At 52.4% G+C, this 13,424-nt stretch overlaps 1 protein-coding gene across 1 annotated transcript in view; it reads left to right on the top strand.

Annotated features, from left to right (window-relative positions):
- Positions 1-15: 15 nt before the first annotated feature.
- LOC8037924 (prostaglandin E synthase 2) overlaps positions 16-13,424 on the top strand; it is a 31,512-nt gene continuing 18,103 nt past the window's right edge. The window contains exons 1-2 of the mRNA XM_002406008.4: positions 16-319; positions 10,695-10,904. Of these exons, the coding sequence (XP_002406052.3) occupies positions 29-319; positions 10,695-10,904 (501 nt within the window). The 5' untranslated portion in view covers positions 16-28. The remainder of the gene's footprint in view (positions 320-10,694; positions 10,905-13,424) is intronic.

The raw sequence follows: 13,424 nt of genomic DNA, 5'->3' as shown, positions 1-13,424 counted from the left end.
TCTATAAATGTATGTGGAGAAAACTGCGATGGCGGCGCTCGGCACGAGGATTTCGCGGTGTGTGTCATTAGCGAAGTGTTTACCGTCCGCAACTTTGTTTCACGCCGTACAAACAGCGAAACTGGGTTCCTTTCCCGGCGCAAGCACCAAATGGAGCAGCAGGAACCTTCGCTTCTTTGCAGTCGCCGGCCTGGCCGCTGGCGCCGTGGGACATGCCTACATGAGAGGGCTCGAGCTAAAAAAGGACTCCTTAGGTGAAATGCTCTTGCCCCTACACACCAAAAACATCAAACCACCGGAAATCAAAATATCCCGTGTCGTGAGTATATTCACTTTTTACGCCTGGTGACCTGTAGAGTAGGCGCCCGTAGCGCGAGAGCGCGAGCGTTTTAAAGGGATCGTCTATGCCGGGCGCCCATTCATTCATGAGTTTGCTCCCAAACAATGACCTTCCGCTGCCAAGTTTAAATTCGCTAATGTGCAAAGAATTATGACTTTCACCGTGATGTTCGATATGCTTCCTTTCTTGCCTTAACAGTATATATATATTAAAGCGGCTTAGATGGGATACGTACAGCAAGTTTAAAATGAATTGAATACATATTATGCTTAATTCGTGGAATCGCGGTGAAGTTTCGTTTTCCTAAAGCAGTGGTTCTCAACCACTGAAGTTTTGCGAACCCCTTGTGGATCGGCGAGGACGTTGGAGGACCCCGTTCGTGGTGAGGGGAAGGGAAAGGTATAGGTTATTAATTATGATAATGATTTAATAAATGGACATAACGAAGGGCTAGTTTAGAGTAAACTTCTTGAATTGACATGCATACAAGAAAGCTCACCCGAAAATTAGAACGTTTCTCCGCAGTCTGAAAAGACACCTTTTCTTGCTGGACTTGACTGATGAGACAGGGCTTCGCGGACCCCCATTTGAGAACCTCCGCCCTAAAGTTTCATGTGGGAACATAACTTATGGTGTTTTCACTGACGTAATTTCGTCCACCATTTTGTTGTTGTGAGCTATCTGGCGTGTGTCAAACTCGAGCATTTCAAGGATTTACATGACCCCTGAAATTCGTAGAGCACATAAGCTTATGTCTTACCACGCTGACATCATCTCAACCGGTTGCGATCTAATCCTTCAAATTAGTAAATTTGTTTGAAAAAACAAGCTAACAACAAAATGGCGGATTGACGTCATGTGCAAACAACCTATAGACAGGCCAGCGGATTTATGCGTCTTATTTTATAATTATTTCAGCCACCTTGATAAATATACACCCTCGACTATCCTGCCCTGTTTACCTCTTCGTGGTTCACATAAAAAAATTAATTTCCGTCATTAATAGTAATTTTTGACACATTTGGTTTTAATTTCATTGCCTGTAACGCGTATGTAGAAACCAAAATAACCAAATATCCATGGTTCCCAGATGAAATTGCCATAGGTGTATTACTACCATGGAGGAATCTGAAATGTATAAGTTGATGTATATGTCATAATGCTTCTTCAGAGCTGTCTGTCTTATGCTGACCTTATGTTCAAAGATTGCAAAAGTAATTCCAACTCTACCATCATACTGAAAAAACCCACAGACAAGCGGGCGAGGAAAGGGAAAAATGGACACCATTGGTCCCTTTTTTCCCCCCTCGTGTCCGGCTTTCTTAAATATAATCACTCGCCTGCGTGCAACCTCTTATTTCATTAAATACTACCCATAGTAAACTACAGTTGGAGTGAATGCTCAACTATGAACAGTCATTATATGTTAGTATCGAAGTGATAAAATCAACTTTTTATATTGCCGTGTGCTTGATGGAGTTGGCAACACATGTGGCTGCCACGTGAAGTTAGGGGACCTCACCAACCCAGTTCTGTCTTTTGACTTTTGTGTAACAACGGTCAAACTGGAACTTTTCAGAAGAAAAGAGAACTGTCTGTGGGGGTTTGAACCCTGCACCTCTACATGGCAGCCCTGTGCTTTGCCAACCCTGCCAGGCACGCAGAAATATGTGTATTCTGTGGCGTTCGCCTTCCGCCGTCCGCCGCAGGCGATCAACCAGACGACTCGTTCTTCGGGGTCAAACAGGGTTTATTACCATGACTCTGGTCCAGACTCGGGGCAACCACTGCCCTCGGCCACACGGGCCATCCCTTTTTCTACCCTGTCGGCGCCGGGTGCCGCCCCCCCGCTAGTCGCCGGTTTGGCCGCCGTGTGGCGGGCCGAGCGCCCCACACCTCCCCCCCCCCCTTTTAGAGGTCGAGGTCTAAGATGGCCTCCTCGTGGGCCGGGTCGCGGAGCAGATCCGGGCGGACTTGGCGGAGGATCCGGATGGCTTCCGCGACCTCCAACGGGCGGGGGGCTGCCGGAGGTGCAGCAGGAGGTGGCGCGGCTCGGCGAGCCCAGTCCGCCGCGACGCGGGCCTGGTGCAAGGCGCCCGCCAGGTGGGTGGGGCGGTGGAGCTCCGGCACTCCGCAGACGGGGCACAGCAGGCGGCGCTCCGCCTCGTTGTATACGGCCGCGGGCTCGTGCGGGTGCCGGTTCTCCAACGTGTTGCCCCGGAAAGGCTCGGGGACGGACTCCGGTGGCGCGCCACGCTCGGGCCGGGGCTGCTCCCTCCAGCGTAGCGCCGAGGCCCAGCCCACCGGGCGGTCCTCTACCAGCACAGTCCAAGTCGCGACGGAGGCACGCTCACGGCGCGGCGGGAAGCGTGCCGCCAATCGCCTGAAATGATAGGCGTGGCGGGAACGCTCTTGGTGGCAGTGACGATCCTGCGGAGGAAATAGAGAACGGGCACACGAAGAAAAAGGACGAATTAACGGGTCTGGTTGTGATACGTCGAACATGCTCGGAGACACTCGCGAACAGAACAATCCCTTTGTGAAAACAAAGGGCAGACCCGCGGGAAGGAGATGGATCCTCTCCCCCCCTCTCCGCGAAGAGACGCAGCCAGCCAAAAAAAGGATATGAATAGAACAGGTGATGAGTCACCGAGGGCGTAGGTTGTACCGCCTGGGCGTAGTTCCGTGGTCCAAGGGCTGGCTGGGAGCTGGGATGTCCCGGACCTGCGGAAAAACTGCTGGCTCGCAGTAACGCTTGAGCTCAGACACGTGAATTGGGCCGTACTGCTGTGTACCATGCAGTCGTGCTAGGCGGTAGCTCAGCGGGGAAATTGTTTCCGTTATGCGAAAGGGTCCATCCCAACGGTTGGCGAGGGATGCTGCGAAGCCTTTCGACGCATCGCTGAGGGGATGTGTCCGACGAAGTACCAGGTCTCCAACCTGAAAGTGGACACTGCGGCGGCCCTTGTCGTACTGGGCGGCCTGTTGAAGACGAGCGACGTCGAGGTTCTCTCGTGCTTCACGAACGGCCGACGAGAGTCGGTGATGGACGTCCTGGGCGAACTGCGCGTATGGGCGTCCATTCTGCGCGACATCTGTGTATAGAAACGAATTTTCCATTGGGAAGGTTAGCTCCTTACCAAAGTTGAGACGGGCAGGCGTGAAACCAGTGGATCGGTTGACCGTGGTGCGCGTTGCAAATGCCATCTCGTCGAGTTTGGCATCCCAGTCTTTGTGACGGGCTGTGTGGGAAATCAACATACTTTTGAGGTTGCGGTTGATCCTCTCCGTGATGTTGGCTTGCGGATGATACGGCGAAGTCAGCTTGTGCCGTATTCCAAGCGCAGCGCAGGTGTCGATGAAAATCTTGCTTCGAAAGTACGAAGCACCGTCCGTGATGAGCTCTGCAGGAAAGCCGAATCTCGTGAAAACGGACAGAAGGCAGTCCCAGATCCGCTGCGAAAGAAGCTTCCGTAAGGGGAACAGTTCGACCCACTTGGTGAAGTGGTCAGTCACAACAAGTAGGTACTGATTTCCGCGAGGACTACGTGGAAACGGTCCCATGACATCACATGCGACAATCTGCCAAGGCGACTGGCTAACGACTGGCTGCATTAATCCTGGTGGTTGGCCTCCGCGAGGTTTCGCCTTCTGACACACTGGACAACTGCGAGCATACTTCAGTACATCCTGCCTGATTCCTGGCCAAGTCGCAGCACGACATAACTTATCGTAAGTCTTACTGCCGCTGCTGTGACCCGCTAATGCTGAATCATGGAAGTACCTGATGAATGATTTGCGCAGCTTCCGAGGTATCACAATCCGCAAAGTCGATCCATCGCTGTCGTCGTCTGCCTGGGGAATGTAGCGGAGAAGGAGTCCGTCCTCGCTCAGCAGGTACGAGTCGTACTCGTCGTCGCTTCCGGTGCCGCTTGCTCTTCGTGCCGCAAGCCTCTCGCACACGCGTCGACAAAGTCCATCTTCCTGCTGGGCCTTGCGGAGGTCTGCTCTGCTCACCAACGTCCCCCACCGTGACTCCGAAGTGCGCGCCACGATGTCGGTTAATCCCACCAACTTCGGTTCCGTCTCAGTGGGAGGGACCTGCAAAGGAGCCCGTGACAGTGCGTCTGCCACAATATTAGTTGCTCCTTTCCTGTAGGCGATAGTGTAGTCGTACGCTTGCAGTGTCAGAGCCCATCGTGCAAGACGTCCGGCTGGATTCTGCAAATTCTTCAGCCAGGAGAGCGCTTGGTGATCCGTCTGTATCTGAAAGGAAGCGCCATCGAGATACATGTTAAACTTCTTGAGGGCGAAGATGATGGCGAGACACTCCTTTTCCGTCACGGAGTAGTTTCGCTCGGCCGCTGTCAGCGTGCGGCTAGCGAAGGCGACTGGGCGAAGAACGTTGTCGTGTTCCTGAAGGAGGACTGCGCCCAGGCCGAAGTTGCTGGCATCTGTTTGGACGACAAATTGTCGGTTGAGATCCGGCAACTTCAAAGAGGCGACGTCGGTAATTGCTTTCGAGAGCTGAAGGAAAGCGACGCGCTGATCCTCCCCCCACCGCCATTTCTCGCCTTTGCGCAAGAGCAAGGTCAGGGGGTTAGCGATCTCGGCGCAGCGAGGGATGAACTGGCGATAAAACCCAATCAATCCAAGAAACCGCTGCAAACTCTTGACGTCGTGTGGCTGCGGATACTCTGTTATTGCACGCAGCTTGTCCTCGTTGGGGCGAAGAACTCCATTGTCCACTACAAAGCCAAGGAGGTTAATTTGTGGTGAAGCGAGCTGCACCTTGTCAGGGTGAATCGTCAGGCCGGCGTTGCGCAGGCGCTCGAGGACGATCCCAAGATGCTTCAGGTGTTCCTCGCAAGTCTGGGAAAAAATAACGATGTCATCCATGTATGCCATGGCGAATTTATATTTTGTGTCGCCGAGAACGATATCCATTAAGCGCTGGAAGCTAGCGGGTGAATTGGAAAGGCCAAAGGGGAGGCGGGTAAATTCAAACAATCCTCTGTGGCAAGTGAACGCAGTCTTCGGCACGTCCTCTGGATCAATCTCAATTTGCAAAAAACCTCGACTGCAGTCCAAAGTGGTGAACACTTTCGCGTTGCCAATCGCGTACATAACCGAGTCAATGGAAGGAAAGGGGTACGAATCTCTCACCGTCACTGCGTTGAGGCGGCGATAATCCACGCAAAGTCGTACCGAGCCGTCCTTCTTCGGAGCCAAGACGACGGGGGAGGCCCACGGACTCTGGGACTCTTGCACTGCTCCGGTATCCAGCATCTCCTGTAGTGCTGCGTCTAGTAGGGCTCGCTTGTGGACGCTGAGGGGCCTAGGGTTGCACCGCAGTGGTCGGGCGTCACCAGTCTCGATGCGGTGTAGCAACACGTCGGTCTTGCCCGGGGTTTCCGTGAACATCGTTGCGAACGGCTGCAGGATGCTCTCGAGCTGCTGCTTTTGCGAGCTGGTTGCTGGGCACGCGTTGAGGGCGTCTCGGATGCCATCAGGAAGAACTGCAGCTGGCCGCGCTGTGTAGTGGGTCGGAAGGGTTGCGCCGGTGACGCAGTCTTCACGTCCGGTGAAGGGGGTCACGTGTGGCTGGTTGTCCAGCCGATACCCGCCGGCAGCAAAGTCGAGCGAAATTTTTTCGTCTGCAATGAAATCTCGGCCCAAGATAACAGGTACGGCCAATCCTGGCAGATAAAGGAAACGCTGACGCCGCGTTTTTCCGTCGAAAGAAATCCCCAGCCTTACTGCGCCTGCTGCTTTTGTTTGCGCGCCTGATGCTAACTGCAAAAGCGTGCTCGAACAACGGAGCTTAACATTTTTTGATTTGCAGAGTTCAAAAACGACGTCGCCGATAAGCGAAACTCCCGCGCCGGTATCGAACAGGGCGGCGAAAAGAACTCCGAGCAGAGAAATCGTTATCCTAGGCTCGATGCTGTGGTTCGTAGGTCGTACTCGACATACAGAAGGAAGTATTGCCGGCGACTTACATTTCCCGGGGCTGGTGGCGGCCTTGGGCGGCGAGGTCTCCGGGTTCAGCGCCGCGGGCCGCCTCGGTTTCCCTGGTCAGGCAGTTCTCGCTGCTCACGGGGCCGCCGTTGTGGGCACTGGCTGCGGAAGTGGCCACGCTGTCCGCAGTTGTAGCAGGCGTCATTCTGCCGCTGGGTTCCCACGTTGCCCCGTTCACTCCCACGTCGCCGGTTGCCTCTCGGCTCCGCCGGGTCATTCCCACGTTGCCAGCCGCCTCTCGGCTGGCGCTGGGGCCTTTCGGCCATCTGAAGATCTCGCCGAGGGTCATGCAGCCAGCTTTCGCTGTCCGGGAACTGCAGCCGGCCCCTCTCGGGGTTTCGCGGCACCCGCGGCGGGCTTCCACCCAAGTGCGGGCCCTGGGGGGACCAATCCCAGGCGCCTGGGGCTTCCCTCGGTCGGGAATTTAAGCTCACGCTGACCCCAGCCGGTGATGCAGCACCGAGCCTCCCGTCGCCATCCCGAGTGCACTCAAGGGTGTCCAGGGCGCGGGGCAAGTAGGCGTAGGCGCCGACCCTTTCGGGTGGGCGGTGAGTCGGAGGGGTGCGTTCCAGGGCGGTGCGTGCAGGTGGCGACCACGCGCACGATGGTTCGAGGGCTTCTGTGGCGGGGGGCGGCGGCCGGTAGTCCACGCTGGCCAGGATCATGTCTTGCACGCCGCGCGCCGCACGAACGAGGTCTTCCACGCTCTCGAACCGCCGCCCCTGAAGATAGACGTGGTAACGGGGGTGGCTCTGTCGGATGATGCGTGCAACCCTCTCCGACTCGGGAGCAGCTTTCGCCGCTCGGTTGAACAGCTCCTGCATGGCCCGGATGTATTCGACGAGGCCTTCCTCTGGATGCTGGGTACGTCGTTCGAGCTCCCGCTGGACTCGGGAGTCGTACCCCGGTGGCAGGAACTCTTCTCGGAAGCTACGGTGGAACGCCTCTAGGGACGGAAAGGGAGTTTGCAACACCCACCATCGTCTCGCGCTCGCTTGTAAGGCGAGGGGCAGGATGCGCTCGAGCACGTAGCTCTCCGAGGCGCCGGACGCTCGGGCGTAGACGTCCAGCTCTTCCAGGAAGTCGGCGACGGACTTCCTGTCGTCGAACCCCGTGTACACGAGGACCGTGAGCCGAGGGTGAAGCTCGGGCCCACGCTGCTGCACATGGCCGCCGGCTCCTCCCGTGCCGGTTGCGAGGCGCTCCGTCACCAACTGGAGGGTGGCGGACATTCGGGCCATGAGCGCCAGGACCTCAGCGGACGACGGACCGGGCTCCGCGTCTTCTTCGCTGGAGTCGCTGTGGTCGGACGGGGGCTGGGACTGTTTCTTGGGAGGCATGGAAAAAAGAAAAACGCGCGACAAGGGAAAAAAACAGCACACGCGAACACGAGGGAAGAAAAAAAAACGCGCCAACAAACTACGCCAAGAAAACCGCACCGTCAGCGACGTGCAGACCGCGGTGATAGGCGAGCGCGCAAAAAGTCACAATGAATAAGAAAAACACGACGCGATATAGAAAAATGAAAAACGCGAACCGCGACGAATCAACGACCGAAAAGAGATTAAGAAACGCAAAGTAGAAGAAAGGGAGGACGAACCGTCTGGTCGAGATCACCGACGACGGACGACAGAGTCCACGTTGGGCGCCAGATGTGGCGTTCGCCTTCCGCCGTCCGCCGCAGGCGATCAACCAGACGACTCGTTCTTCGGGGTCAAACAGGGTTTATTACCATGACTCTGGTCCAGACTCGGGGCAACCACTGCCCTCGGCCACACGGGCCATCCCTTTTTCTACCCTGTCGGCGCCGGGTGCCGCCCCCCCCGCTAGTCGCCGGTTTGGCCGCCGTGTGGCGGGCCGAGCGCCCCACAATTCTTAATTAGAGCAATGGCCCTGACCAGCAGCACGTGATCGCAGTGTCTCCAGCTCCTTAGATCAAAGTCAAATTTGGGGCATCTTGCACGCCCAAGGGGAGGTCTGAGGATTAATTTTGAATACCTGGGGATCTTTTGACGTGCAGCCGAAATCTCTGCCCTCTCTGCCAGCGTGTGTGCAACACGACTGGGATTCAAACCCGCCACCTAAGGGTCCGTAGGCCAGTGCCTTGCCTCGGAGCCACCGAGGCACTCCTTAAAGGGATTGTCCGGTCGAAATCGGAAGTACTTAAGTTTTTGTGCGTGTTACGTCGAGGGAGCCTTCATGTAGACAAATAACATTTTTATTTTGAAATATGATCTCCCGTTATTAATTAAACCCGAGCATATGTACGAAACTGCACCCCGAATTTCACCAGTGTCAATGGCTGACATCCGTAGCTGCTGCGTGACGTCGCAAAACGCAAAGGTTTGTCGGATGTTCGGGATAACAAGGGTTGGTCGATGGATGTTTTGTATTTTGTCTTGAATTATATAGTCTCCTAGGCCAGTGGTTCTCAAATGGGGGTCTGCGAAGCCCTGCCTCATCAGTCAAGCCCGGCAATAAAAGTTGTCTTTTTTTTTTTCTTTTTTCAGGTCGAAAAGAAATGTTTCAGTTTTTGGGCGAGTTTTTTTCGTGTGAACGTCAATAAGAGAGGTCTACTTCTCACTAGCCCTTAGTTATATCCATTTATTAAACCATTATTATATTTAACACACCTTTCCTCTCCTCTCACCACGAACGGGGTCCTCCATCATCTCCGCTGATCCACAAGGGGAAGCGAAACACCGATGTTTGAGAACCCCTGTCCTAGGCTGTACCTATACTGAAATACGGTTTCTTTATTGCTGTTCCCAAGTGTGTGCATAAAAAGTCACGCCCTTTAGCAGGATATTACTCGAAAACAGCCATAAGCTTCAATCAAACGTATGCCGTTTCGCGCAAACACAACTGCGACGGCCACCGATTGAATTAGGAGCGCTTGCAAAGCAAAGGATGTAGATTTCGCCTCTGAAGCGGCAACTAGGTACACCAAGCGGTATCTGGGTACACATATCGGCAGATCCACTGGATCTGTGATGAGGCTGCGGGTCTTTTCCTCAGAGGCGATGACAGCGGGTCGAAGGCAACCGGCGAATCGTTCAAATGCATGTCGTCACTTTATTTGGACGAGCTTGGTGAATCGTAGCCACGCTCAATTTGCACATGCTGGTCAAACAGAATTTGGCTACAGATGTGCTAAATACGGTTTACTACGCTTGATAAAATGCCATTTCGTCGAAGCCCTTTTTGGAGAATGGGCACGTTTTATCGAAGTACAGTTTAGAGAAAGCAGAGCCTCAGTTTAGAGAAATGCCGTTTATCGAAAAGGGGATGCTATTTAAAAAAGGTTTTTCTACTTCGCGCGTGTATCACTGGTGCGCGAGTTAACCTAAACCCCCGCTGCGCTCCCGCCGCTTCGCGGCGGCAGTCTGCAGCGGCTGATTACAAAAATGTTAAATCACCTGACTTACCCGCACATGCCGCTTCGCGGCGGCTGAATTCGCTAAAAGGAGGCTCATCGCCATTTTCTCTAACGTGGGTTTCTCTATAAAGGAATTCGATAAACTGGGGTCGGTAAAACGGCGTTCGCTAAAACGAGCTTCCCTAAACCGCATGACTCTGCTAAATACAACTTCTGGTATCGTTTCAAGTGGTCTTCGGTTTCGGTTTCGCTGCATAAGCAAATTGATTGATCCGATCTGGGCGAAGAGTGGATGGACGTAGTTTAACATCGTTGGCACAGCATCACACCTCAGCTTACGAGACTTCTGTCCGCTTAGAGCTCAGCTCGTAGCTCTCTTCTGTGAGATAACTGCTGCATAAGCGAGATCTCGATCTTGACGGGTACCCAGTCTACACACGTCGAAGATCCACTTTGCTCGTCACTGCAGAAAAGTGTGGAACGTCATGTCTTGGTTCGCATGCGCTGCCCGGTGGTCGTGGCACCCAACTGCGCAACAAAAAGCTCACCCAACCTCGAAACAAGTCGAGCGCAACAACAAAAACGAAGCACGCTGAGAGGCGTTCACTTGGAGGTAAACGGGTAAACAACGAGACAGAAAACAGAAATGCTCCCTCTGTGTTGTGTGACGTCAGAGCTCCCATGTTGCCACCGCAAACAGCGTTTACGCTAGGGTGCGATTGGAGCAGCATAAATTCAATTACTCATGCAGAGGGGCATATAAACTTCAGATATTGCACGCACGATGCGCCTCGAGGCAACAACAATGATATTCAATTGTTTTCTCGAATACAAAATTTGACCGAACAATCCCTTTAAAACAAAGAAGCTTGTTTGTGAACATTGAGTTGGCATTTATTCTTAGGGATTTCTCAGGTTTGTTTCCTCCAGCATTCTTTCCTTTCTTATTTTCAGATGGCGGGCCCCACTACAAAGACTGGCCTCAAGATCACCATGTTCCAGTACCAGACGTGTCCGTTCTGCTGCAAAGTGCGTGCGTTTCTCGACTACTACGGCATACCATACGACGTGATCGAGGTGAATCCGGTTCTGCGTCAGCAGCTCAAGTTCTCGGAGTACAAGAAGGTGCCCATCTTGCTTGTGCAGGAGGGTGGCAACTGCTGGGTGAGTGACGCCGAGCCCCACAGAACACTTCTTGGAACCCGACTTTTGATTGGGCTAGTTGGTTTGTATTGGACATGATGGAAATAGCGCAAACTTGACAAGGACAAAAAAGGCGCACGTACGACAATGCTGGCTCTGATGTCCAGCTAAGTTTATTGTGTCATCCAACCAAGCAATATATACCATTGCCTGCAAACATAAAAAAAACAAAAAAAAACTGTTATATATTAAGATTAGACATATACCACGCCCCTATCTTCAAATAAAACCATCAAGAAAGGATAATTCTTTGTTAGTGAGACACACCGACCTGACAGCATGCTGATGCACTTGTCTCCCGCTTTTTTTTTTTTATAAAAAACGAAAAGACAAATTATAGAGGCATTTTTTATCAAAAAAGCAGGAGACAAGTGCATCAGTATGCCGTCGGTGTGTCTCAGTGACAAAGAAAGAGGTGCGCCTAGAAGGCGCGTCTCCTTGAACTTAGACGCACTTCTGCTGCAAGAATGGCGATATGCAGCTGTTGGCTGCACCGAGTCATCGCTAGGATTGGAGACCTCTCGTGAACGTTCCCTCGGACGGTCATTAGGGCACCGATCCTTTTGTTCGATGCATTCTCCACAGGAGAAAGGGCTGGAGTAGACTCGTTCTTTTTTACGAAGGACAAACTGATTTCCATATTTTTTGGGGTGCACAGGTTTGGTGGGGATTGAGTGTTGACTTGCCGGCACATCTGTTTGAGCTTAAATTTACATTTAGAGACAACTCATGGATTGAAACATGAGGCAAGTGCCTTGAGACAATGTGCGGTGTTGTGTGTGTATGGTATACGACTGTGAATTGTTTCCCGTGCAATCGGGGCATGAGGGGTGGCAATGAGCCTCTTCAGAGGCTCTTTACACATGCAATTGTTATAAATAAATAAATAAATATATATATAAATAAAAATCTTTCACTTTAATTTTTTATTTTTTTATTTTTTTTATTTTTTAATTTGGTCATGTGTATTGCCAATTCTCTTGCATATTTGAACTGATTGCTTCACAGGTGGTTAAATGAATAATGAAAAACCATGAAACTTTTTTTTTTGTTCATAATAAACTCATGACATTTGTATGCCATTGAAAAGGTATTTGTTTTTGTTTATTTGTGTTAGATTTTGGTGAGCAAAGCATTGAGGCTCAGATTTTTCTTACCATGACTACCACTTTTTTCTCTCAAAAATGGACAGTTGGACGGAGTGCTGTTCAGAAAGCCATTTTCCCTAAGCTAAAAATTGTAGAAATATATCTTTAACAATCAGTAATCTTTTCAGTGAAGGTTACTGTGGGGCTGAACAAAATAGCCATGGATGAAGCGAACAAAATAAAAGATAAGAATCCCTGCAGCCGACAACCACTGTTGGTACTTGACAGTTCCATCATGCAGTCATGTGACGTCATGAAAGAAAAGAAAGATCATCTGTCCCCACTTGTAAGCTACCGCTTCATCATAGCTGGGAGAGGGGGTGGGGACCATTAAAAGGACCATCCTGTGGTTCTTTTAACAGTGTGTTGGTGAGGATAAGTCACCTCACAGTCACACTATTAAGAGACGAGGCTTGGAAACTCTTTTAGTGAGGCCATGTTTCATTGCTCATCAAGGACACAATCTCATTGTGTGACTTCATCAAAAAAAGTGAAGCAGTAACTGAACAGATGTGTCAGCTGCACTTGAGATCTTGCCAGTATCCTTTCTGCTCTGCTTTTTCTCTGGGGAAACGGAGCAGGTGCTTTGTTTTTTTCTATACATGACTTGCACTGACGTCACATCAGTGGCCATTCTAGCACCCTTGTTGCGGATTGCATTCCTTCTGCAGCCTACATTTCGTATCATCCAATTAGTTTTAGAGCGCAGCTCTTAGGGGCCCGTTCCCGGCTTGAGCGGCGTCGCCGTCGCCGTCGGCGTTGGCGTAACCAAGGTCACCCCAAGGTCACGCGACCCCCAAGGTCACGTGACCCCCAAGGTCACGTGCCCTCCCAAGTCACGTGACACCCCCGAGGTCACGTGACACCCCCCTGAGGTCACGTGACCTCCGAAGTCACATGACCCCCTGAGGTCACGTGACCCCCTGAAGTCACGTGACACCCCCCGAGGTCACGTGACCACCCCCAGGGTCACGTGACCCCCCGCCGAGGTCACGTGACCTCCCAGATGACGTCACCGGCATCCGCATCGTCGTCATCATCACGGATGACGTCATCAGTGACGTCACCGACATCCGCATCGTCATCGTCATCATCGCTGATGACGTCATCGGAGTCCGCATCGTCATCGTCACTGATGACGTCATCAGTGACGTCACTAATGACATCATCGGCATCGTCACGTGACCCCTCAATGTCACGACCCCCCAAGGTCACGGGACCCCCCCAGGTGACTTCACCCCTCCCAGTACCCTTCCCTCCTCCTCCTCAAGAGCTGCGTTCTAATTCGGTGTTACAGTAAGTTGTAAACGGCTTTCACTTTTTTTCTTGGCAT

This window comes from Ixodes scapularis, unplaced genomic scaffold, assembly GCF_016920785.2.
Source record: "Ixodes scapularis isolate PalLabHiFi unplaced genomic scaffold, ASM1692078v2 PGA_scaffold3__209_contigs__length_174095766, whole genome shotgun sequence".
Lineage (NCBI taxonomy): Eukaryota > Metazoa > Arthropoda > Arachnida > Ixodida > Ixodidae > Ixodes > Ixodes scapularis.
The sequence above is the reverse complement of the archived record's forward strand: the minus strand, read 5'-3'. Positions and strand labels throughout refer to the sequence as shown.